General features: G+C 45.1%; 1 protein-coding gene across 3 annotated transcripts in view; it reads left to right on the top strand.

The window, feature by feature from the left end:
• LOC135899213 (proteoglycan 4-like) overlaps positions 1-27390 on the top strand; it is a 42173-nt gene that overhangs the window by 768 nt on the left and 14015 nt on the right. Inside the window, exons 2-5 of one of the 3 annotated variants that reach the window (XM_070538381.1) lie at positions 6520-7316; positions 10014-10195; positions 18357-18879; positions 21465-21860. In XM_070538381.1, the coding sequence (XP_070394482.1) occupies positions 6520-7316; positions 10014-10195; positions 18357-18635 (1258 nt within the window). In that variant the 3' untranslated portion in view covers positions 18636-18879; positions 21465-21860. The remainder of the gene's footprint in view (positions 1-6519; positions 7317-10013; positions 10196-18356; positions 18880-21464; positions 21861-27390) is intronic. The other 2 variants (XM_065428469.1, XM_070538382.1) reach the window with 2 other exon arrangements.

The raw sequence follows: 27390 nt of genomic DNA, 5'->3' as shown, positions 1-27390 counted from the left end.
CTGACTCCATACACATAATACAAAATGGCTTTCATACACTGGAATTGCAGGGGGCTTTTACATAACTTAAATGACATAAAAACATACTAGTCACACTTTAACCTGTGGTCCTGTGTTTACAAGAAACAAACTTAGGCTCTAAACGTGAAAACATACTCAAAATGTATAAAGTCTCTAAAGTAAAAGTAGCGAGCAGGCTATCAGGTGGCGTTGCTATTATAGGTAAAACTAGGATCGTAGCTAAAGAATATCACCTTAAAACTAAATTAGAATCCGTAGCAGCCATCCTACACACATTTAAAACAATTACACCATGCTGCGCATACCTGGGGCTACATCTTGGAATAACTATACATGAATTGCAAGACCTTATAGAACAGTTACCAGAGCCGTGTATGATAGTCGGAGGTTTTAACGAGCACTCCAGCTTTTGGGGTAGTGACAAAACCGATACAAGAGGCCAAGTTACTGACTATCTTATACTCAGTGATAACCTCTGTCTCAGTGATAACCTCTTTGAGGTTATACTCAGTGATAACCTCTGTTCACATAGCCCAGGAAAAGTGAGCTGTTGTGATTTATCGTTTGGGTCACCCCCTATTTTTACAGACCTAAAATGGGATGTCCTAGACAACCCATGTGGAAGCGATCACCTACCTGTGCTGATCAGCTTAACATCCTCACGGGAAGTAATCCCAAGAAAATCATGACGGTAGAAGCTCCATTTAGCCGACTGGGCGCTGTTTCAGGAAAAGCCTAGCCTAGAAAAAATAGTATCAAATAATCTCAGCATAGACGAACTTAATGAGGCTTTCACAAATTATTATTGACGCTGCACACCTAGCTATACCTCAATCCTCCGGTATAGTAAAACAACATCAGAAAACTTGGTATACGCAACAATGTATAGAAGCAAAAACAAAGAACAAAATGAAATCCCGGGGAACTTTTCACAGATTACCAACAGCAGAAAATTTGATTAAAAGAAAGCGTGAGTGAAAGCCATATATGTCAGCCGTAGTGACGAAAAGTTCGTTGCAAAGGTATGCTTCCTCTATAAACAGCTGAAGCACATCAAAACAAATATGGGAGAAGGTACGAAAGCTAAATAACAGCTACTCCCCATTCACAGTTCCACTTCTCACAGCCCCCGGTATACAGAGAAGTACAAAGAACAGGCCGACATATTGGGTGAATATTTCTCGGTAGCTTCCAATACATCGGACTATACAGAATATTTTCTAAAATGCAAAAATGCGGCTTGGAAACAAGGACTACTGATAAATGGCATTAGAAATGAACCTTACAATACTTTAATTACAGTCGAAGAAATACACGGAGTACTGTCCGCTGGTGAACTAACTGCGCCTGGCCCCGATAAAATATATTATCAAAAGCCATCTCTCTGAACCTGCCGTAAAAGCCATTTAAGATTGTTTGACAAAGTTTAGGTATCAGGGAAAATAGCCGAAGCCTGGAAGAAAGCTAATATCGTTCCATTTTTGAAACCCAGAAAAACACCAACCAGCCCCAGTAGCTATAGGCATATAGCCCTCACCAGCTGTCTTGCGAAGTCCCTTGAAATTGTCTTGAATATTAGATTAACCTTTGTGCTAAAAGCCCGTGAACTTCTTGATATTCGTCAATGTAGTTTTAAAGAGGGATCCTCCACTAATGACCATCTACTTCGTCTTGAAAATACGGTCAGAGAAGCTTTTATACACAAACAACACTGTCTTGCTGCCTTTTTCGATTTAGAGAAGGCATGTGATGACACAGCCTGGAGGTTCGGGATTCTTAGAGACCTGGTCGAGCTTGGCATCCATGGCAGGATGTTGAACTGCCTAAAAGGCTTCTTGTCTAGCCGTTTGTTCCATGTACACCTAGGCTCAACCCTTTCGAAGAATTTCTTTCAGGAAAATTGAATACCTCAGGGGTGTATTTTGAGCACAACGCTCTTTGTTATAAAAATGAATTCTATTGGCAAAATAATCGCAAAATTCATTATGCATTCTGTCTACGTCGACGATCTTCAGATTGCCTGCATGTCATCCAACATATCCACGTGCGAAAGATAAGTACAGCTAACAATAAATAAACTAGCAACGTGGGCAGACAGAAATGGTTTCCGCTTTTCTCCAAAGAAAACAGTGGCCATTCTTTTCTCACTCAAACGAGGCGTACAGATATACCCCAACCTACGCCTGAACTAAACCGAATTACCGGTCCAAAACGAGCACAAATTTCTAGGTATAACTTTTGACAAGAAACTCCCCTTCCTTCCGCACATCAACACGCTGAAAAAAAATTACCGACGATTACGTTACTTCCTAATGCGAAATTTGAGCGCAGCAAATAAGCTGTTTCACCTTTTCGATAGATTGAGGCAAAGAAATCGAGCAACACATGTATGCGCTATCACAGAATTCTTTTTTTTATTTTTCACACGTATTCCTTTAACAAAGACTGCACTAACAGTTCTTGACAGTCATGAAGGAAGCTTTGTGGTCGGAGAAATAGACTGATATATGTTCGACTTGGTACACCAATGCTTGATTCTCAAAGACGAGATCTATACAAGTGCCTCGCGAGGTTGTCACAGCCGTGGGACGCGTTACGAGCGAGAGGAACGGGATGTTCTCCCGCATAAGTGTTAGGAAATTGCTGTTTGTCTTTATGTCAACATTAAAGTCCCCCACTACTAACATCGGTGTGGATCGATGGACGGTTAATGCGAGTTGCAGGAAGTGCACGACGTCTTTCGTGAGTGCGGTAGCGGACTCACGAAAGCGGTATCAGTCGGTCGCTGCTAGCGCTGGGGGGATGAAAGGGGGGCGGAGCTGGTTACGAGGCCGACGACAACGCCGACGCGAAACCCAGGAACGGGCGCCAAAGAGCCATGTGTGTAGCCAGCCCTCCTCCACAGTCTCTCCTCCTCCCTTCCATCATCCTCCCTCGCCCGGAGAGCCGACAGCGCGCATGCGCGGCGGCGGCGGAGCAGATTCGTCGGCGAGCTGGTTACGAGGCCGACGACAACGCCGACAACGACGACGCGAAACCCAGGAACGGACGCCAAAGAGCTGAGCTCTAAAAAAGCATCTTGATCTATGAACATACTTAAAGTCGTTTCACGCAAACACTGGGGTTCTGATAGGGAATGCCTTCTCCAATTTTATCGTTCTGTTATACGCTCCTGCTTAGACTATGGGCCTAGAGTGTATGGTTCAGCAAGGAAGTCATACTTGAACAGCCTGGACGCAGTACACAATTTAGGTTTACTTCTTTCAACTGGTGCATACAGGATGTCACCTATAAACAGTCTGTGTGCAGAAACCAGTGAACCACCACTTTCAGACAGAAGAACCATGCTTACATGCTCATACATCCTAAAAATTCGTTCACTGCTGAAACATATGTTACCCAATAGTTACAAGGTGCCCGTCACGAACGCTCTTTACCAGCAAACACCAAGCAATAAGACCACTCCTTCCCCGCTTTGAAGAGAGATGCAAAGAATTAGACATAACGGACACATTGCCTCAGATAGCCCGGAAGCACGGTCAACTCCAACCTTGGTATTGCCAACCTTCAGTGTGCGATTTCACATTAACACTTATTCAGAAAAAGCAAACACCACATAAGCATATTACAAAAATAGCCCTTGACTATTTTTATAGTTATTACGTCTGCTGTGACATCAAACAAAAGCTGTTGGTATGCTTGTGTTAAATCAAGCTTGAAAGAATGCGACCCTTGCCTAAGTTTGCGACTATTCCTTGACTTGGGCATGAAGGGCAAATGTTGCCTGTTACTGCTTGATTGACCGTGCATCGGTAGACGTCGAAGATTCTAAGCCGCCCATTCTTACTACGGGCTGCAATAATAGGGGTAGCCAACCCTGAGTATTGCGCTTGTTCCAGAATTGGCTGAAGTTGCAGCTTTGCCAGCTCCGCAATTACATCGTCTTTCAGTGCCAAGGGACCGCTTTGACAGTTCCAAGAATTTCGGCTGGGCATCTGGCTTGAATTCAACGTGAACGTAGTGGCAATAGAAAAAATATTCCTTTGAACTTGGCTGGCACCATAGCGTTCCCGGTGTTATCACGTCCTTCCATTATTAATTTAGAATTCCATTATAATATCTCCTCCTACTCGCTTACGTACAGCTTCTATTGCTTCTGTTTCAACACTTGGGGATGACTGCCACTGCAAATGTACTCGGCGACCCAGCTATGTGAGTGGCTAGTGTGCTACTTGCATAAATAAATTTCCCTGAGACCGATGTTGTTATTGTTCATATAAATGTTGGTTGTGTGCCAGCACGACCAACGTTTAAAACTCTCATGAATTTTGAGTGTGCTGACGACACTTCTATTTTTGCAAAACTTCCGTCATGTTTTGACGATCCCGTGTCTTGTAGGGAGCATTGTTGATACGTTGACTAAGCAATTTTACAGTGTAGTTATTGAGTGGATAGCGTAGTTTGTTCCTCAAAAGTGTATAAAACGTCATTCTACACAGCCAGGGTATACAAGGCCAGTTATACAGCTCAAACGTCGCATTAAGCGCCTGCGGAAACGACGGAATGCACACGGTAATCACGGGGAGTCCCTAAATAACTTACTTAAATCTGAATTAAACGCCAGTGAAGATAGAAAGTGATGTTTTAACACCACATTAATCTCTTCTATTAAAAATAATCAAATTAGGTTTTGCGAACCATCAATCTTACTAAAACCTGCCCGTCATCTTTCGTAATAGATGATGTGTCCTGTTCCAACTCTCAGTTATTTCAAATCTGTATTTGGAGATGACAATGGTACCACCCCTGACATTGGTATTAACCAGGAAATGGCTCCGTTTCCAGGAATTGAAATTAGTTATACCATCATTCATAACGTCTTCTTGAGCATCGGCACTACTAATGGTGCCGGACCGGACGGCATACCAAACAAGTTTTTGAAGCGTTATGCTTAATGGAACGCTTGTACCATAATTTTTCGTAAATACTTAGAGCTGTACCGGCCATTTGGAAAATCGCCAATGTAATTCCTGTGTTTAACGCAGGTAATAAGCAACTCATTTCCAACTACAGGCCTATTTCATTAACGTGTACCTGTTGTAAGCTCTTAGAGCACATAATTCATAAACATATCCTTCACTATCTCATTGATAATAACATAATGTCGAAGAATCAGCATGGTTCCCGCTCTGGTTTTTCTACAACTACTCAACTCATTGAATTCACTCACGACATCCCTTCGTCTCTGAATAATCGAAGTCAGGCTGATGCCATATTCATAGACCATAGCAAAGCATTTGATGTGGTGCGCCACCGAAAACTTATTAGGCTGAGCGAAATTATTAACGATGACAAAATACTCGGCTGGATAGCTGATTGGCTACGTTTCAGGACTCAATTTGTTGGTTTTAATCACGCACAGTCATTGTCAGCCACAGTCACTTCAGGGGTATCGCAGGGCTCGGTCCTTGGGCCCCTGTTGTTCATTATTTACATTAATGATCTCACACTGGTCATTGGAGACACACCAGCGAAACTGCGATTGCAGACTGATGACTGCGTACCTTATACTAGTGTTAATAACAGACGTGATCAAGAGGTTCTTAAGAATGTATTTTCGTTCTTTTCTGGTTGGAGCGCGACGTGGCAAATGCGTATTATTTATCAAAAACTGTACAAATGACCTTTACTAAAAAAAGCAGCCGCTAAGTTTCAGTTACAGTTACAATGGCCACTACTTGAATTCTGCGCTACGTTGAAATATCTAGGAGTTACCTTCACTAGGGCACTTAGGAAACTGGAATACTTAAAACGAACCCTCAAGGACTGCAAATTAACCGCTTAAAATACCCTCGTCAGACCATTACTAGAGTATGCTTCAATGGTATGGTCACCCTACACTGCATTTGACGTAAAAAAGCTCGAGGCCATACAGAAGAAAGCAATATAGTTCATTTTCCGCCGATATGACCGCAATTTTTCTCCCTCATCTCACGCATGCGCGTTATCGATAGAACCCCCCGCCCATTGACGCATGCTTGGGCGTATCACTTGCTACATAAAATTGTACACGGCGACAGTTGCATTCAAGCACCGATTTTATTCAGTCATTCCACTGGGCGTGCCAGGCGCCGATACCACCCACTTAATATTGCTCCTTATATTGTTCCTTTCCAGCCATTTGTAAATTCTTTGAAGTATTCTTTTTTTCCAAACGTTGTCGACATTCGGAACAACCTAGATGGTTCCTTGCGGGAAAAAACCAAGTGAACAGTTTGTGAAAGAATTGCCTAACCACATTTTGTAATACATTTCAAATGCATTGTATTTGTTGTTTGATTTACCGTCTGGTGTACCCACTCCTGCTATGTCTCGTGTATTGAGAGAGCAGTATCTGTAAATAAACAATTAAGTAAATAAATAAATGCCGGGCGCGTAGCTTTTGTGTTCATCTGTTTTTAGTTCTCAGATCACAGAGTCCCCAACCTTTCTTCCCAGGCAAGTTAATTTGGTCGCAACGGAACAGCAACAGGAAGAGGTGACGACCACGACGGACACCGAGGCATCGTCACCACTCTTCAGCCAAAGCAAGTCGTCGCGCGGCTGGCAAGGCCGCAAGAGGTCGTCGGGGCCGAAGAAAGCCAAGTCAGCGGAAGCGCAAGGGTCTGCGCTAGTAGCGGCCAACTTTGTGGCACCCGCGCAGGAAGCCATCGTGGCGAAGCCATCGAAGCACCACTCAAGCACAGCCAAGCCGAGCTCGGTGCCAGACCCATCTCCGGTGCAGCCGCCACCGCCAAGCGCGCCGCCGCCAGAGTCAAAAGTCGTCACGAGCGACCGCTCCAGCGTAGTTAAGCGACATCAGCACGTTCCGTCCGCCCCGGTCCAGTCACCAGAGACGGGTGGTGACGGCTGCCTACTACGCAGCACGACGCCGGCCGTCGTAGCCGCCGAACAACCGTCTACCACTCCGAACAAGAAGGTGTCGAACCACATTGCGGCCGAGTCAACAGAAGCCCCGCCATCCGAGGCAAAGGGTGCCGCTAGCGATCGCCCGAAATCAACCAAGTCGCACCGTCATCTTCCCGCCGCCCCTGCTCAGTCACCCGAGACTCCCGACCTCGCAACCGGTAACCCGCCGTCGGACGCCGTGCCATCCCAAGGGCCGCCTACCTCACCGAAGATGCCCGAGCAGCCCGCACCGGCTGCGAGTGAACGAGTGCCGGAGACGCAGCCTCAGCACAGCGCTCCCAATCCGATAAACGTCCCTGCATCTGAACCGGCGCAGCTCTTCACATGTAAGATAACTGTCGGCGTGCTCGTGGTAGTCGATTCTCGCAAAATCTGAAAGTTCACGCAGGATCTGCTATTGTATACACAGCGCGGCGCGAATGAAATAATTTGCTATAATTTAGGAGGTAGCTTAGCGGATACGGGGCTCCTCTACCGAGAACCCGCTCATTCGACCCGTCTTTCCTCCTGGTACGAACACGTTCTTACAATACAGGAACGCAAGAACACCCGCGTGTTCTTTTGGCACATGCTTAAGAAATCCTCGGTCAACGTTCTTCGGGAGGCACCTTGTACTATCTCGTGCAGCGATTTGGATTTAGAACGGCACATTTCTGTTTGTCAAGAGTTTGCTGGCAGCACGGCTGTGCCAGTAGAACATAATTACGCTCACTGTATGAAGTGACAAGTCAAGAATGCGGCGGCAAGTGTTCATTGTACGCGTATGCAGGGTGTCCCGGGTGACTTTAGCCAAGCTGTTCAATGAAAAGAAATGCTAAAGAAAAACCCGATGCAAGATAAAATTTTAACACGGTGTTCCGTAGTCAGGCCTCTGAAGACCGTACGCTATGTGTCTTGCACCTTGTGTCTTGCACCTTGTGTCTTTCTCAGTCTTTTTTTTTAACAGCTTGGCTAAAGTTAGCTGGGACACCCCATATACCGGGTGTCCCACGGAACTTGAGCCAAATTCGAATAATATGTAAATTCCACGTAGCTCGACAGACCCAAGGTAATGTTTGCGGTGGCTTGGACATAGTTTACTTTTTGGATTCCGCCTGATTGCATATTGCAGTAATTAACTTGCAATGATTATTATTGCAATTAGATGAAAAGTGTCAATGAGAAAATTGTTGAGCAAAATGAAAAACTCTCTATACATATTTCTGTTGCCCAATACGCGCTACATAAAAGGGCTTTTCCAAGCATGAGAGAGTGCCTGTGGTGCGTGACCCATTGGTTCTTAACAGGCAGGCCACAACCTGAGGAAGACGCCGCTTGAAAGCCGGGGAAATATAGGGCGTGCGCACCAGGCTATTATGAGAAGAGATTCTCCGCCATTTTTGACTTGTCACTGACTATGCGTGTTCTATTGCTCGTGCTCTACGCTCGCATCAGTATACTGGGTGTCGCAGCCAATTTAGCCAAGCTGTCGAAGGCAAAAAATAATAAAAATAAACAAGAACACAGTGCAAGGTACAATGATAAGACTTACGGTGTTCAGTCGTCAGACCTCTGATAACGGGACACCGTAGGTCTTATAATTGTATCTTGCACTGTGTTTTTGTATATTACTTTTTTCGTTGAACAATTTAGCTGAAATTAGCTGGGACGCCCTATGTGGATGAATGGATGGATATTATGAGCGTCTCCTTTGAAAGAGGGTAGCAGCGGATACCAATATCGGCACTTTTACTTTTCTTCAGCGGCTATTTTCAGTCTTTCGGATTGAAAATAACGAACCGTTGCGCCCGAAAGAAATCAAACTTTCCAAGGTCTATTTTTTATGTTCCCTACTTTTGCGTCATCAATACTCCAGTCGTCGTTCGCTATCCTCCTGCGCTGATTCGTTAAGCTTTCTTTTGTTTTCCCATACACTCACTGCGTCGGGCAGCGCGACTACGTCTTCATTGATCTCTAGATGAATGCTGCGAGACGCTAGAAAAGTATTCTCTAACATAGTCAAGTGTTCGACGAAAACTCGTCTGGCGAGGAAACATAATGGTGCCAAAAAACGTGCACTCGCCAAAAATGAAATAAAAATAAAAAGAAAGAACAGATGTTTCGGGCCCCGTACGGGTCCCTTGATCACAATGAAGATGTAAGCATGGGCGCGCGGCTATTTATGGGTGAGGTGGCGCAGTGTTCGTGTGTATATCTCGGGAAGATTACCCCGCGTCCTGTTTATCGTGTGTCTAGTTGATTGGATGTGAAATGATTCTAAAAGCAAACGGGCAGATACGTGTTTTTCTTTTGCGATGATGGCTGCCGAGTCCCAGTCAATGATGTGTCCGGTTAGTTCGTGATGCTCCGCCAGGGCGTTCGCGGCTGTGTGGCCCTTGGCGACGTCATTCATGTGTTGTCTCAAGCGCCGTTTTAAATTTCCGCTCTCGCCGATATACGACACGTCGCACTCCTTGCAGGGTATTTTGTATATCACTCCCGGGTAGTCCGCGTGTTGCAAAGGGTCTTTTGCGCGTACCAGCTGTTGGCCAAGTTTTCGGGAAGGCACGTGGGCGATCTGAACACCGTAGCCCTTAAAAATTCGTGCCAGGGCTTCGCTTGTTCCCACTGTGTAGGGTACCGCTGCGCGCTTCCCTGTTTCTTTCACCGTTTCACGGCGGGGCTTCGCTGCTTTGCGCTCCTGCGTTCCTGCGATTTGACTGCGATTTATGACTACATAAATCGCTCCTGCGATTTATGTAGTCAGCAACGACAAAAAAAAATATTTGTAAACTGTGTAAATAACCGCAGTATTAGCAACGTAAAACCACATGGCTGAAATACGCTAATGAAAACAGAGTTAGCATTATCAGAGTGAATGTATAATGATGATAGGGTTAACCCTAAAATCGGGTGCATCATTTGAATACAACCATTCAAACAAACACACAGGTGCCGATCGATTTCTTGCCAGTGCCTTCTTGCTCCTATCGCTCTGTTGTTTACTACTGCTTGAAGGCGTTTTTCTTTCTTTTTTTCCCTAGCCACTACCCCTTTCGCAGCCACGGATGCGTCCACTGATCATTGGCTCGTGCCATTTGCGGGTTCACTTCCGGCGATCGGCGAGTCTTCCAATTGTGCCTCGGGGCCAGGATCAGCGAACGCGCCACTCGAGGTGGGCGTCGCGCCTCCTCCGAACCGTGTCGCCCAACAGCAACCACAGGAGGCGAGTTGTGCCGACGCGTATAGGGGGCGCTCACACTGGCTAATCGCGCGAACATGTCGGTTGCTTTTGTCGCAAAGCGAATCTTTTGGGCCGGTCGCTATAGGAAGGAGTGGGGGGTGGGGGTGGGGGACATTCACCTGATTCGTTTAACTTTGCGACAGTAATCGAATAGCTCTGGAAAAAAAAAAAGGGGTCGTCGGAGCAGTATCTCAGAATATTTGGATGCTTTTTTTCACGCGTGATTTTATACGAACGGATCTGCTATATTGCGTACAATATCCTGAGTACTATATGCAGGGTGTTTCCTTTTACAGCGAACCCAATTTGGAAAAGATAACCTGCGTCATGCAGCACAGTTCAATCGTTCAGCTGGATTACTCTAAGAAGCGGGCATTACTCCCGCGTGAAATCTAAATGCGTAATTGACGAGTTACTAAAATTCCCGAACTAGATATAAAATCATCGGTTAAAGGCCCATAATGCAATTTCCGAATATAAGCAGGTGAGTTCGCGAGACATATGCACGTAGAACAAATTCCGGGGCTGGTATACCTGCTTGGAAATCTCAGTTTCAGAAAAAAAAAAAATCTGCGGGGAGCCTGAGCATAAAAAAAAAAGTGAACATCAACGAAAGGCACTGCATGCACGTGGCTGCACGAATTACGGCGTGCTAGCGGGTGCCGATCCACGTGTGGGTTGGATGACTTGAGATTTATATTATGGAAGAACACTATGCGGAAAGCTCACATAGCTCTTGTTGGTGTCTTTCATTTATCTTGCTTTTTTAATCACGAAGACGCAAAGTCGTTAGATGCGAAATCCGCCTCGAGTTCGCGAACAGCGCCGATCCTGAGAACTGGTGTCGCGCTCACCGCAGATGGCGCTTGCAGGCGGAAATATCGCTCGAAGCATGTCCCAGCTTCATCGAATCATCGAAAAAAGGTCGCAGTTTTACCCGGAAGCGATAGTATTGAATGCGATGGCAAAGTGTTCGCCTATTACGCGAAATTAGGTTCGTAGTTTTATCGGCCGTATAGCTAGTAAACATTCCATTGCTAACAGACAAGCATGATTTCAAGCGCGCACTAACAAAAATCACTACATCTCACTCGATGACCGCTAGCAATCGCTTCACACAAATGCTGGTGTCGTGATGAGCACCGGCAGCGGGGATCGCCGGGTGCTCGGAGGAAAGCCAGGGCACCATGCTGCCGCTCGCTTGACCGTTTCAACTGTGCCGCGCCTCCGGAACACATATTACGCGACGTCAAACGCTTGGCGTGCTGGAAGGCAGCGCACGCGAATCAACCGGCTGACCAGTCATCTCAGGAACTAATTCGAACATGCGGCGCGCGGGCCGCGCATTCGCTCAGACGTGCGGACAACCACGCGCCATCGCGGCGGGGCTAGACAATGATAGGCGCGCTCAATCACGTGACCTCCAACATTGGGCGCGCGCAAAGACGGCGCGCATCAAGCCACCACCCATTACGGCCCACCCTCGCTCACTTGCCCTCGCACCCCAAGCGTACGTCACGCGGGCCGGTCTTGCTTATCGTACTTGGACTCCATAGGAACCATCACCGCGACGGCCTAAATTAGCCTGTTTTTTAGAGCGCAGCTCTTTGGCGTCCGTTCCTGGGTTTCGCGTCGTCGTCGGCGTTGTCGTCGGCCTCGTAACCAGCTCGCCGACGAATCTGCTCCGCCGTCGCGCATGCGCGCTGTCGGCTCTCCGGGCGAGGGAGGATGATGGAAGGGAGGAGGAGAGACTGTGGAGGAGGGCTGGCTACACAAATGGCTCTTTGGCGTCCGTTCCTGGGTTTCGCGTCGGCGTTGTCGTCGGCCTCGTAACCAGCTCCGCCCCCCTTTCATCCCCCCAGCGCTAGCAGCGACCGACTGATACCGCTTTCGTGAGTCCGCTACCGCACTCACGAAAGACGTCGTGCACTTCCTGCAACTCGCATTAACCGTCCATCGATCCACACCGATGTTAGTAGTGGGGGACTTTAATGTTGACATAAAGACAAACAGCAATTTCCTAACACTTATGCGGGAGAACATCCCGTTCCTCTCGCTCGTAACGCGTCCCACGGCTGTGACAACCTCGCGAGGCACTTGTATAGATCTCGTCTTTGAGAATAAAGCATTGGTGTACCAAGTCGAACATATATCAGTCTATTTCTCCGACCACAAAGCTTCCTTCATGACTGTCAAGAACTGTTAGTGGAGTCTTTGTTAAAGGAATACGTGTGAAAAATAAAAAAAAATTCTGTGATAGCGCATACATGTGTTGCTCGATTTCTTTGCCTCAATCTATCGAAAAGGTGAAACAGCTTATTTGCTGCGCTCAAATTTCGCATTAGGAAGTAACGTAATCGTCGGTAATTTTTTCCATGTAAATGCTGCAGCACTTGCATTTCCTGACTTTACCGCATTTTTACCTTAAGCCCCTGAACCGCCGGAATTGGCTGGTGTCGGTCAAGTGGTCTCTCCATTTTGGAAAAGTGCTCAGGTGTAGTGCAATGAAAAAAAGAGAGTAAAAAATGCAGCACATCCAATGAGTTGGAATTTACATACAGCGAAGCATTGTGCATGCGCAATCCAAAGACAAACACACGCACGCTTGCACGCACACACATGCACGCGCACGCGCGCGCGTGCACTCAAACAGCTATACCGAGCCTTTCGTTTGGCGGAGTTGCTGACCACTAGCGAGTACGACGGACGCCTTGAACGCGTCGTAGTTTCAGAGGCAGCATGCGCATACGTGCGTAGTGCAATTCGCACCCATTCTGCCCGCAAGAAGCGTTCACTTCCTCATTACCATGCAGCTGCGGATGCGCGAAGACGAGCATTCTGAACCTTTTTTTTTCTCTGTCCCTCGTACGACCGGCGCTGCGGTGATGATGACTATGATGATGATTTATTAACATCCCCTTTGCAACGTGCCGGTGCCAAATAGTCACTTAGCCTGCTTCATTTAATCAGGTATACTGTACACGTTTTTTCATTCGAGCATTTTTGTATAAATCTCCATGATTTTTCTTTTCCCTCAAAACTTCTCTACCTACCTTGGATCACATTAAGTATGCCTGAAACGGATCCGGTCGTACCAATTTATTACCAGATTTTTTTCCACCAGTGCTCTAAATGTCGCTTGCTTATATCGACTGCTGAAAGGTTGACGCTTCCGTCCACTTTAGATGCAAATACTTCTGGAAGGTGTACGTTACCTCCTGGTCTCACTCGGTGAATTTCATCGCATTCCATTAGGATGTGCTGAATGGTCTGCAAATTTTTTGCTGAAGCATACACATGCCTTATCTTGTCGCGAGTATTGGCACCGGTGTTTTTTTATTCTTGGTCAATAAGCTCGAGCCTCGAATAGCAAGGCACTGCCCTCTGTGCTATGTAAAGATTTTCCCTTCTAGTTTCTTTCTTTCCATTCTTGTAAATCTCCATAGTGCTCTTTGTATCCATTCTTTGATCTTACCCTGTACTTGATTACTTTCTTGATCTCTTCTTCCGTCGTGTGTCCACACTTTTCAGGTAGCGATAGTTGTGCACTTTAGCTGCCCATTTATTTTGATCCATGTTCCTGAGTCTTCAAAACTATCTCTGCTCTGCAATTCTCTGACTTCAGAAGAGCCCCAACCAATGTCACCCTGCATTGTCTCATCTGTGGTTTTCCCGTGGGCTCGGTTGATGTTTGGTTGATGTCCGAGCGTAAAATTCATTGCCTGAGCTAGCGTCCAAATTTCCCTGTTTACTGCAAGCAATGCATGCCCTTTCAATTGCCTACCCCTGCCTTTCAACCTCTGGCACCGTGCAGACTGTGATTTGAACTTTCTTAAACATTCGGCAGATCGTTCACCCCGTTAGCTATTTTCTTGGCAATTCCTGTCCCTCGTCCTTCCCGTACGTCAATCACTCTGCCCATTATCCCCACTAGGTGCTTCTCCTTACTGTGTCACAAAATCAGTTTTGAAGAAAGACTCAGGAACATGGATCAAATAAATGGGCGGCCAAAGTGCACAAATATCTCTATGTGGAAAGCCTGGACACATAATGGAGGAAGAGGTCAAGGAAGTTGGAAACGAAGTGAAGCGTAATTGAAAGTGCGAATCGACAACCAGGAGTCATCAGAAAAACGGTGAGAGAAACGGAGACAGCGAACTAGATGCAGATAATAGAAACAAAGAAGACTATGGAGATTTACAAGAATGTGAAGCCAGAAATGAGAAGGCAAAATCTGTACGCTAACGCGAAGGGTAACGCGAACACCTTGCTATTTGAGGCTTGAGCAGGTTGCCTAAGGACAAAAACGGAGCGCCGCAAATACTGGCAACTAGATGAGGCATGTGTATGCTGCAACGAAAATACTAGGACCAGTCAGCACATCCTAATACAATGCGAAGTACTTAGATTTAGGTGCACGTTAAAGAACCCCAGGTGGTCGAAATTTCCGGAATCCCCCACTACGGCGTGCCTCATAATCAGAAAGTGGTTTTGGCACGTAAAACCCCATAATTTAATTTTTTTAATACAATTCGAAGGATCACCCAGTGAGACCCGTAGGCAACGTGAACCTCCCAAAAGCTGTTGAATTGGAAGTGCACGGAAGTATCGAGCCGTGAGCAGTCGATATAACCAAGAGACGCTCAGAGTATTGGTGAAGAAAAAAAGCAGGGAAGAGATTGATACGGCCGGATCCGGTACAGGCATAGGCAACGCTACACGGTAGGTAGAGAAGTTTTTAGAAAGGAAAATAGATGTGTACAAAATTCAAGAATGAACAGCGCGTATAGCATACCTGAGTAACTCAAGCTCTCTAGGTGACTATTTGTTACCGCCCCGTTTCAAAGGGGATGTCCACAAGTTATCATCATCACCACATGCGTTCCTTGACATTCACTATCACTTCCCTAATCAATTTTCCCAGAAGCACGCTAATCTGGAGTCGCTCGCCTGCACCGACCCTCTCTATTATAACCCCTTCTACATTACGCATGTTTGAATTCCCAACAAGGGCAACTCGACGCCTTTCCGCCTCCTCGCCGCCGAAAACTTCACCTGAGGCTGCGATTCCCTGCGTTTCTGCCTTATCATCACCCTTCGGTTTGTTGTCTTGTTCCGCGGCTGGCACGTGAGTGTAGCGCCTTCGTGAGAACTACTGACGTATCCATCACTGCTGTCCAGCCCGTGGTGGTTTCGACTGTCTTACCTACTCTCGCTCCGCAGACAGCCCCGTTCGCGGCATTCGTATCGCCATTGCGTGGCGGGGTGGTGGCCCTCAGCTTCATTTCTACGTTATCTAGCTTATCTTCTACCACCCTCCTCTGCTTCGTCTCGCTCTTGAGCTCCTTTTCTAGCTTCCGAATCGGCTTAGCTAGCTTATCATTCTCCTGCATTAGATGGTCTAGTCGCGACCCTAACACACAAATCCTAAATTTGAAAACTGCCCATTTACTTCGCGTAGTGACTCAAACCGCGTTTTTTTTTTCAAACACGCAAGAACGCTCACACTCAGAACACCGCACGCGTGAATTCCTCCTAGTAACCGACTGTCATCTTGCACTAACAAGGCGTAGTAAAAAAGTATCCCTACTTGTAGAGAGAAAATTAAAAAAATACAATTATTTGTTACCGACTCATATCTAACCAAACAGACCAAGAAACTGAAAAGCAGAAAAAATAATATATATAAATTGCTCGGTTAACCCAACACTTCTAACAACCAAATGAACGGAACAAATCGAATAACAAAAACCGTTTTCGCGTGATGCTCCTGCTGCGCTGAGAAGACCCTTAAAGTTGGCACGTCTGTTCCCTTCGGCGTCACTCAAAAAAGTGACGCGGATGCGCGGAGGCGAGCGCCATCTGGTGGGTCTGCGAGCAAACCCAGCGGTGAGCGTGCTCTTCTCTGATTGGTTGGCCTATTAGGCAATGGAACAGCCAGGCCGCAACTCTCACGTTCACGAAACCCGGCGAGGTATAAAAAATTGGGAGGGAGCATGACATGCAGCTTTTGCAAGTCGATCTCCTCTAAAGTCGTCCTGTCCTTGTTTTCACTTGAGGAGTTCTGCTAAGCCCAATTGCGCACTTCGCGGATTGAATCCTGAGAATAGAATGCCGTATGTCGGTGATTGGTAGTAGGCAAGGCTGGACTGTATCGAAGTGTATATTGCATATTACTTTAAAATACTCTTGGATATTTTGTTAATGCATGGTGATATATACGGCAATATTTGTGTCAGTATCTGTATTTTAGATACATAAGGCAAGGTATCGGCCATCTTAAGATGCAGCATACACATATGGCAAAGTCCACAGTGACACCCAGAATTACTAATGGCCGTTAATGTTTGCTCCAAGAGACGACACTTCTATGCTAACTCATTTTTCTAACAACTATAGTCGGATACAACTTTAGAAAAAAGGGGAGGCCCCGCCCAGATGACCGAAGCGGCGAAGTCACCGGCCGTCCGGCGCATGAAGTCGGTCCAGAGTGCGCGCCCATTGGTGGATAATTGTGTGCATCCGCCTCGGAGGAGTAAACGCCCCCTTTTTTCTAAAGTTGTATCCGACTGTAGACATTACCTATAAAATTAAATGCAGTGCGGCACTAGATTTTCTACTGAATATTGTATTACTAATTACAGTCATTACGAATTACAAAAATGGGTAAAATGTACCAGCCGCAGAATGGAAGTAAAGCCGGTGCTCATGGCATACCGTTCGGCTAGAAACTTTGTGCTGGGAAACATACAGTTTCGAGAGAATACATTTTGTGTGTTTGGCAAAGTGTATTCCTCTAGGCGCAATAGTGAAGAATATGTGTTATCGACAAATGTTCTGTATAACACCGCGATCATAGAATAAAACTTCTTTCGTTCGATTTCATTTTTCGATGTTCGATATAGTTCCGTAGCTGTCTGCTTCTCCGTCGCCTTTATCCACTGTGCTGTTTTCCGTCTCCGAATGTAAATTTAACATCCTTTATTCTGCTTCGATCGACGCTTCCATTAATGTAATATTTACTGGTTATTCTCGTGTCACGACTTTTTTTTTAGAAAGCTGTGAACCTTTTTCCAATTTTTTCAACGCCCTCTCCGAGAATATGAAAGACCAGACTGTTGCCAAATGCGGGGGTAGTAGAGATTTCCCGTACATGTTCAAGAGCTTATATTCTGGGCGTTTACTAATGAACTTAGCGCTGATAATAATAGTCGACATGCCGTCTTATATGGAAGAATGTCTGCCGTTATATGGTTTACTGATTCTTAGTCTGGCGGGTTTAAAGTGAAATTGAATGCACATTTTCCTAAGCCATCATCAGCAGTGCGTACTACTCCACTTTGAACTTCAACGTTCGCATAAAGTTACTCACACATTGAACATTGGTGCAAACCAATGATTATTATTATGATGATGATATGATGACAGTGATGGTGATGTGAGCATCTATTTCGAAACGGAGTCATGACATGTACTAAGCTCGTTCTTTTAACTTTCTGATGTGTCTAAGTATGAAAGTATTGACTCATTCAAAAAGAAAAAACTACATAAATATTCTGTCCATAGAACATGTGCAACATATTCAGTGCATAATATGCAGATTACACACGAAACATTCATGAGAAACAATTACGAATTATCACTTACGAACACACAACAATGTAACACACTGATCCGCATAATGAGTTTACTGCAAAGCCGTGCACCGTGCCGATGATGAAGACACGGCAAGAAAATTGAGGAATACACAATGTATTTGCTATGATCTGCTTCAAGTGCGGTCGATCGCGCCTTAAATCAGCCATTAATGACGTCTAAAGTCCTTCGTTGTTAAGGTCACTTAGTTGTGGAGGCGTGTACAATGCGTAAAAAAGAAAGGAATTTCGCCGATACCGTATAAACCATAAGTTGTACAGGTCATTTTGTTGTAAAGGCGTTCGATGTAGGGGCGTTCAACCGCACATATAACATCTGGATGGGCTGAAACTTGCTCTTGCTACCAGTTCTCGCATAAGAACTCCATCGCGAATACGGTCCGAGATTGCCAGAGGTGAATGATGTCTCATTTAAGTGGCTTGTTGCCCTCTTACATTTGCGCTCATCATTTTTGTGTGCTTAGACTGCCAATTATATATGCATGCAGGCAGCTTCTGGAGGTTTGCACTCGATGGAGGCGGCTACTCGATGCAGCTCCTGGAGGCTGCTACTCGGTGGCATACGCCATGACTCGATGCTATCTGCCAAAAGTGGTGTCGGAAGCAGCACCATGGAGGCAACCGGATTCCGGCGTGGCCTAATCATAGGGATAATCATTGGCTGTTTGATTCTGCTCCTGCTATTCGTGCTGCCGCTGGGACCTTCGCGGCCCAAGATTTCTTCGACCGCACCGGTAGGGCCGCCTTCGTCGTCGCCGCTGCCATGACATCCCAGGGCGTCGTTAGAGGGGGTGCTCTGAACTGCGCACCAGTATGACCTGGTTCGTGGCGATGTGACTCAGGCCTACGCGTCGTCTCACTGGCAGCAGCATGACCTGGCTAGGAGATGTGCGGCGGCACCAGCCACGTTGAATCAGCAGCTAACCTGATGGCGGAAGAGCAGCGGCGTCGTGTCGGGAGAGTGGCCTTCCAGCACGAGCTTTGAACGCGGCACGAAGGATGCTTTGACAGGTACGTCACCACAGTAGTTAATATGCTCGGACGGTGGCTTAAGGCTCTGCACGGAGCCAGCACGCCGTGCAGTGAACGCGCAGAACTCGCATCCACCGACAGCTTCGCTGACCCAGCGGACGAACATGGAAACGAGGCGATGTTTGAAGTAGGCAGCATACTAGCGTAAGAATTGGGGACAGAATCTCGATATTTTATTTAAAGCATTAAATGTCTTTTACAGCCGTTTGCGCACAACGTGTATGAATACAGACATTAACACGGGACCTTTTCGCTTTGCCTGTATAGCCCCCAAACAACTAAGCCTGTGACAGCAGCTGTGACTGTGTCTCGCGGTGGGTGTCTTGTAGTCTTGCTAATGCTCCAAACTACAAGCACCCTAGTTCACATTTCTTACCATAATTTCGGAGCGACGGGAACATACCACATGTCCAACTGTGCGTCTTGAAATCGACATAGTCAAGATATAGGGCCCTCGACTATTTTCACGAATGACAGTGCAGATTAAATGTTTTGCCTGCCTTAAAATTATCCGCCCACTCTGCAATGCACATGCCACGTTCGATTATCAGATAAGTACCTCAGACATAACAAAGACGCATCCTTACAACCAAAGCAGTTTTTTTTCTATTGCCGGCAAAACAGGCTTATTGAAGGGATTTGAAACACAATAGTCTCAGATTTTTTGGTGGACGTGAAAACATTTGGCCAAAACATAATATAAAATGTCTGGGAGAAGTATGGGAGATGCCTTTGCCCTGCAGTGGGCGTAGCCCGGCTGCTGCTGCTGCTGATAAATATAAAAAGCTTTTGGACAAGTATCGGTGTTTTCTTGGTGCACAGAAAGTGTTAAGAGGTCGTGACACGCGTAAAACGCTATGTGCACTGCACACTCAACGCGAAATTCTCACATCATACGCTTTGCACATCCATGTAAAAGAGATTTAAGCCCGGCGAGCGGCAGGAAACTGGACCTAAAGCTTGGTTTGAAAAGCACCTACCTGTGCCGCACGCCGCCACATTACGATGGGCGCTGCAAAGTGCGCTCTACAGAGCGACTTCTGGCTTCCAACTGTGAGCCTGACTTAGTTCTTCAAAAACAAGAAAGGGGCTGGCAGATGGAATGGCACACTGTGGTATAAAATTTTTTAAACAGGGTTGAAGTACCTCAGACAGGCTGGCCAACGTTTCGATAGGTGGACCTATCTTCGTCAAAGGCGGCCTCGTCATCCTCGGCGTGTTAGTTTTAAAGGGTTAGTGCAGTGACGTCACGTGCGGGTGTTGTCGCTGGCGGCTGGTTTTAAAGAGAGAGATTACAAGAGGGAACAGGCGCTGTCGTCCGACGTCTGTGAGCCTCATTCTCAAGACGAAGGGACAAGAGCGTGAGAGTGGGCACGCGGGGAGGAAAGAAAAGAAATAGAAGCAGAAAAAAGGGGGAAAAAAGGAAAAAAAAAAGAAAAAAGGAGGGGGGAGCCAGGGCCGTACCAAGACACAACAAAGGGGGGGGGGTGAAAGAAAAAGAAAGAGAAAAATGAAATCTTTAAGAAATACGGGGGCTTGGGAGCGTGTTGGGGATGCGAAAGGTTAAGAGGTATTCAGGGAGAGTCGTTGGCGGCATGTTTTTGAGGCATTAGAACGGCCGGTCAAGCAATAGGTCGAGTAATTTTGAAATAGTTAAGGTGGCGACGAGGAGTCTGCGGTGCAATGTGTGGGGTGACTGAAAGGCAGCGGAATGGTCTTTCAAGGGGCACTGCCCCACGCGCTTAACGTAGGTGTCGTTACGGCGGCATCCAGAAGGCGATACTCTGTGTTGAGGCGCCGAATAAGGCATATTGACTTCGGAATGGGTTGTCGAGGGGTCTTCAAAAAAAAAGACTAAAAAAGGGGGGCAGGGGGAAGGGGGGGGCGAAATCGGTATAGCAAACAGGAGGGTGACGCGTGCAGAAGCGGGCGCGGGCAAGTGTACATGGAAGAAGGGGATCGTACAGTTGGTATAGACGTAAAATCCTGAAAGAGTACATTAAATTGAGTAGTAGGCAGGAAATTTTTTTTCTTTTTTTTCCCTTCCTCCTTTTCCCTTTTCCCTTTTCCTCCGAAATGAAAGAGTAGGTGAGGTTAAGAATTAAAGTTGGCTGGTGGCCTAATGTGTTTTGTGTATTGGTTGATGATATGAGAGTTTCAGATTTAAGTTACAGCTTTTAAAGATTCTAAGTTGCCGCGTGCCAAATTAATTCCTGTCGGGTGTAGGCAATTAAACTTGTGTATGAGGTATGATTTCGTGTACTTCCTTTCGCGAGGGGAACGGAAATTTGTTTGTAGTATATAGAGCCTTGCTTTGTCAAACATATGTCCATGTTCATTAAAGTGGCTGGCTACTGCTTTGTGGTAAATTGTGTTTTGTGTCCGCGCGGTGACCATTGAGTCTTGTATTGATTTGTTGTGCGGTCTCACCTATGTATTGTGTGCTACAAGCGGCGCATTCTAGACAGTAGACTACATTGCTTGATGTAGTCTACTGTTTGCTCTGCGGTGGTGGTGGCGAACGGCATCGCAGAAAGCGTAACCAAGTTCTTCGATACTTGCAGTTGCGGCTATCCTTCCGTGGAAACATCGCCCACGTGGCACCGGCGCTGACAAAGGAATCCTTCCACGATTACATCCAGCAGTGACGTCATCGAGCTACTTAAAAGAACAAGGCTCCCCTGGCATCGGTGCATTTGCTCTGCGGTGGTGGTGGCGAACGGCATCGCAGAAAGCGTAACCAAGTTCTTCGATACTTGCAGTTGCGGCTATCCTTCCGTGGAAACATCGCCCACGTGGCACCGGCGCTGACAAAGGAATCCTTCCACGATTACATCCAGCAGTGACGTCATCGAGCTACTTAAAAGAACAAGGCTCCCCTGGCATCGGTGCATTTGCTCTGCGGTGGTGGTGGCGAACGGCATCGCAGAAAGCGTAACCAAGTTCTTCGATACTTGCAGGTTGGTGCTGGTGCAAACTGTACCTTTTAGTAGAAGTCTTGCTTGCTCCCTGCCACCACCACTGCTGCTTCTAATGTTACTCTGATGCCCTTTTATTGATTAGAAATGCCTCTGTCTGTACTTTGTCTAGTCTGCAATGACAACCTTCCAGAATCAGGCTCGTACCCTATGTGCACAGAATGCGGCTTTGGTTACCACCTCGGCACATGCTCAGGCGTGACTAAGTCCGCGTTTAAGGCACAAGATGACGTGACGAAGAATAATTGGAAATGTCAGACGTGTGTTGTATTAGCAGCCCGACTCGCCGCTGACGTGCGAAAAGAGAAACACGAGCAAGCTTCAGGAGTTGAACGGATGTTGTCTGAAATTAACAAGCAGTTGATGCAACTACCGGCCATTATGAACAAAGTTGAAGAACTCATGCAGCTAAAGCACACAGTAGGCAAATTAGAGCAAACTGTGCAGCATTTCTCGGATGTGTACGATCACGTGCTGGCTACAATGAAAACACATTTTTCAGAGATAGCTGCTTTGAAAAAAAAGGTCGAAGAAGCTGAGGTAAACAATGGTAAAGAAGAAATTTCTAAACTGCGACAGCAAGTTAACCAACTTGAGCAGTATAGTAGGCAGCACAATTTGGAAATTCATGGTATTCCGCACAGTGACAATGAAGTACTGCTTGACAAAGTAAACAACTTAGCGAAAACACTGCAACTTGCCGAACTGTCTCGTGCAGATGTTGAACGTATGCATAGGCTTCCACCCAAACCAGGCAAAGAACCTGTAGTACTCGCCCGTTTTGTATCCCGTGTCACGCGGGACGAATGAATGACAAAAAAGAATGATTTGAAAGCAAGGGAATCGAATGTTTACTTCCTTGATAATCTGACACCAGAAAACAAGAAGCTTCTGTGGGAAATGAAGCTACGATGTCAGGAGAAGCATTACCAATTCGCTTGGCATAGGGACGGCAAACTGTTCGTGCGCAGGGCTCAGGGCGATCGCGCAATCCATATTGCATGCGAAGCTGATTTATCTCTGATACGCTGATTTTCTCGTGGCTTCTGGGCGTTACAGAATACTTCTTCTCATGGCGAGTACATGCGCATCAGCGTACTATGACAGTTCTTTATTTACTTCTGCCGTAAATGCTCCATTTTTTCTAAAAGATAACAAGCTATCTATCTTTCATTTAAATGCTAGGAGCCTGAAAAATAAATATATGGAAACGGAAGCTTATTTGGAATCCTTAGAACATAAATTCGAAGTCCTAGCTTTTACCGAGACATGGTTCACAAGCGCGGATGATATTATTCAATTTCATGGTTATAAATGTGAAGGTGTTTATCGTAAACACCGCCGTGGTGGAGGTACTTCACTTTATTTGAAAAAACGATCTGTCCTACGAGCTGCTGTGCGAATTCTCATGCGTTACCGATTCCTATGAGTGTATTGCTGTAAAATGTTGTAAATATTTTATTGCTTCAGTGTACCGTCCTCCTTCAGGTGATCTTGATGATTTCATTGAATTCATTACCAAAATATTGGAATATGCTTCTGATCTGAGTCTCCCGGTTGTTTTGGTTGGCGATATGAACATTAACTTATTATTACCTACTGCTCACACTCAACAATTCATTGACGTACTACATTCTTATAATTGCACTAACACAATTTGTTCGCCAACCAGAATAACGCCAGATTCTGAATCATTAATTGATATATGTATAACGAACCACGATCCAAATGATGTTTTTTCGGGAATTCTCACCTCTGATCTAAGTGATCATTTGCCAGTATTTTGTTTTTTGCCACGACATGTAAACAAAAAAAGGCGTTTTCGAAGTCAACTTTCTTTCTGTCGCCACTTTAGCGATGAAAATATGAGTTCCTTTCGCTCCATGATAGAGAATACAGACTGGTCTACAGTGTATGGCGAAAATGATCCGAATATTTCGTATGATACGTTTATTCAGATAATAAAATCGTGTTATGATGCTGCTTTCCCACTACAACAAATAAAAACCTACAAGAAAGCTAGGAAGCCGTGGGTAACTCGAGATATGTATAGAAGAATGCAGAAACGTGACAAACTATTTGATACATTTATTCGGTGCAGGGATCTTGCGATACTAAATGAATAAAAGAAAATAAGAAACAAGTTGACTTCAGACCTCAAAAAAGCTAGAAACAGGTATTACGAACATATGTTTTCTACGGTATCAAACAATCCAAAGAAATTATGGAATGCAGTTCGCAGGTTAAAAGGAACCCAGCATAACACAAACCCGAATACTCTAACGTTTGATGACACTGAATACAGTGAAACTTCCTTGGCTAATAAATTCAACGATCATTTTTTACTTGGTGGTGGGTCATCCTACTCTAGTGGTTCATTACTGCCACCTGAAAGATTTCTAAACCACGAGACTTCCAATTCTATCTTCCTATCACCCTGCACTGAAATGGAAGTGTATACCGTTATTAAGGCTTTAAAAAAAGATACTGCAGCAGGGACTGATGACATAAAAGCAGGACCAATCATATCAGTTGCTGATGTTGTCTCGGCTCCATTATGCCATATCTGTAACAGCGCTTTCGTGAATGGCATTTTCCCCGATTCTATGAAAATTGCCAAAGTGATTGTATTGCATAAGGGAGGCTTTGTCACTGATTTAAACAACTATAGACCGATATCCATACTACCTCTTTTCTCAAAAGTGTTGGAACGACTCGTAAAGTGCAGACTAACTAAATTTCTAGATAAAAACCACGCCCTTGTGGACCAACAGTTTGGCTTCCGTGAACACAGATCTACTGAAATGGCACTTGTTAAGATCAAAGAAAAACTCCTCAGTAACATCGAGAACAAACTATATACGGTTGGTCTTTTCCTGGATATTAGAAAAGCTTTCGACTCCATTGAACACACCATCCTATTTAATAAACTGACATACTACGGAGTTCGCGGTGTGGCCCTGAAACTGATTCAAGATTACTTCACTACCAGACAGCAATACACGTGTTATAATGGGTTTTGTTCATACAAGAAAGAAATTGCACTCGGTGTCCCTCAAGGGTCAATTTTGGGTCCCCTGTTCTTTATTCTATACGTAAACGATATTGTAAACATACCGCTTACTCCAGACATAGTCTTGTATGCTGACGACACAAGTTTGTTTTTCTCAGGTGACAGTTTACGAGTGCTAGAAACTACAGCTAATAATTGGTTAGATCAACTTTCAGTTTGGTTATCAGCAAACCACCTGCAGTTAAACGTCAATAAAACAAAATACGTGGTTTTTAAGCCTAGAAATAGGCCTGATGACTGTGCTTTTTGTGTGAAGTTCAATAGTTGTGTAATCGAGCGGACTTCAGCTTTTAAATTTTTAGGTGTGCTTTTTGATGAGAACCTGAGTTTTACACCTCATGTAACGAAGATTCATTCTAGCATTTGTAAGTCAATAGGCATATTGTTTAAAATTAGATACTTTGTTCCTACTTGGTTGAAACTCCGCCTGTATTATGCTTTAATTCAGTCTCATCTTAGCTATTGCCTGTTGGTATGGGGGACTACATTCCAACCAAACTTGGATCGATTGATATGTCTCCAAAACGAGCAGTTCGCTGTGTTGAGAACCTTGGACCCCGCGATCACACGGCACCTTTCTTCATAAAGCATGCACTTTTAAGAATTAATCAACTGTACGAACTTAAGCTCGCTATACACATACGAGGTGAACTCGAGAAAAATTCACTCATCTTTTATCAAAACCACCTCTCAAGTTACACCCAATACAATTTCAGGCATGACCATATTAGAGTTCCATTTTGCAGGACGAACTACGGTAAAAAACAATTAGCATACTTAGTCCCATCCTTCATAAATGCACATCCTAACACGATCACTATCGCGCAAAACTTCAGATCATTAAACTGCTTTAAAAGTGCCATGAAAAAATATTTGCTTTCCCTTTCTGATTGACATTGTGCTAATTGGTTTTTTGTGTGTCTTATGTACAATTATTTTAAGTGCGTTTCATTTTGTGCTTGTATATATGTGTGTGTGTGTGTGTGTGTGTGTGTGTGTGTGTGTATATATATATATATATATATATATATATATATTATGTATATAGTTTTTTTGTGCTTATGTTACTCTGTTGATCCTAAACGGTTTCTGCTTAGAAAGTTGTATAGTTATTGTTGTATTTAATGCACGTATGTTTGCAATGTATGCTATGTACAGTCGACCAAAAAAGTTTACGGACCACGGGATCTCAGAAAATTCAAAATATACCAGTAGCCTTTAAAAGCAGCCACTAAAATTGTGCATCACAATGTTGTTCGCATATGCCACAAAAGGCTGGAAATGGGAATAACAGGCTGCGTCTTGAGACTGAGGAGATATTCAGCTTTTTGTGAGATCTCTTGGTGCGTAAACTTTTTTGGTCGACTGTACGTCTAATCCACGCTATTGATATGTGTGTATACTATCTGTATGTTATATGCTACCACACTGTTGAGCAATGTATGGGTGACAGGGCCTTAGTCAGGCAGACAATGTACTGCCTTTAGCCTTGCCATCCAAGACCTTCACTGTGTCTGAATCAATGCTGAATAAAAAAAAATGTGCAGGTGAAAGCCGAAGTTACCTTGTGTGTGTAATTCGACGCTGTACTTTTTACTGTAGTAGTGGATTGAATGTGTTTGCATGTAGAGCACCTGGGGCGACCACAGGCATTGGTTCCCAACTTCTTCTTTTTCTGTAGTTTGGCGTGCACAAGAACATCTTTAAAATTAGTGTTGCGTCTGTAGGCCACTCTGGGAGGGTCGGGAAAAATCTTCTTAAGTTTCTGGTTGCTGGTGAGAATCGGGTAGTATTTACTTAGGATGTTATTCACGTTTGGGAGTGCGTTTGAGAATTTAGTAGTAAGAAGAGGCGTTGTTGTTCTTGTGATCTTCGGGCGGGGCTTGAGGACCTCGGCTCGATCAAGTTTGGTTGCAGCGATGTAAGCAGTTTGAAGGTCACTGTTTGGGTGGTTCCTGTTTGATAGCGTTTCTTTAAGGTGATCGAGTCTATCTATGTAGTCTTGGTTTTCAACGCAAATGCGACGTAGTCGTGTGGCTTGGCCTTTAAAGATGCCTTGTTTGCAATGTCTGGGATGGTGACTGGTATATTCTAGGTACTGTTGTTTGTCGAAAGGTTTCCTATACAGCGTTGTCTTTAGTTCACCATTGTCAATGTATATTGTTGTGTCCAGAAAGTTTATGCGCTCAGTTGAGGATTCTGATGTGAATATTATTGTTGGGTGAACAGAATTTAGAAAGGATACATATTTATCTAGACTGTCTTGGCCATGTCCCCAGATTATGAGTATGTCGTCTATGTATCGTAGGTATGTGTGGGGCTTGGTAGTGCAGCGCGACAGGAAATCTGTTTCTAGAATCCCCATAAATATGTTCGCGTAGGTTGGTGCAAAAGGCGTACCCATGCTTGTACCATGTATCTGTAGGTAGTAACTCTCTT

This window comes from Dermacentor albipictus, chromosome 5 (genome assembly GCF_038994185.2).
Source record: "Dermacentor albipictus isolate Rhodes 1998 colony chromosome 5, USDA_Dalb.pri_finalv2, whole genome shotgun sequence".
Taxonomy (NCBI): Eukaryota; Metazoa; Arthropoda; class Arachnida; order Ixodida; family Ixodidae; genus Dermacentor; species Dermacentor albipictus.
The sequence above is the reverse complement of the archived record's forward strand: the minus strand, read 5'-3'. Positions and strand labels throughout refer to the sequence as shown.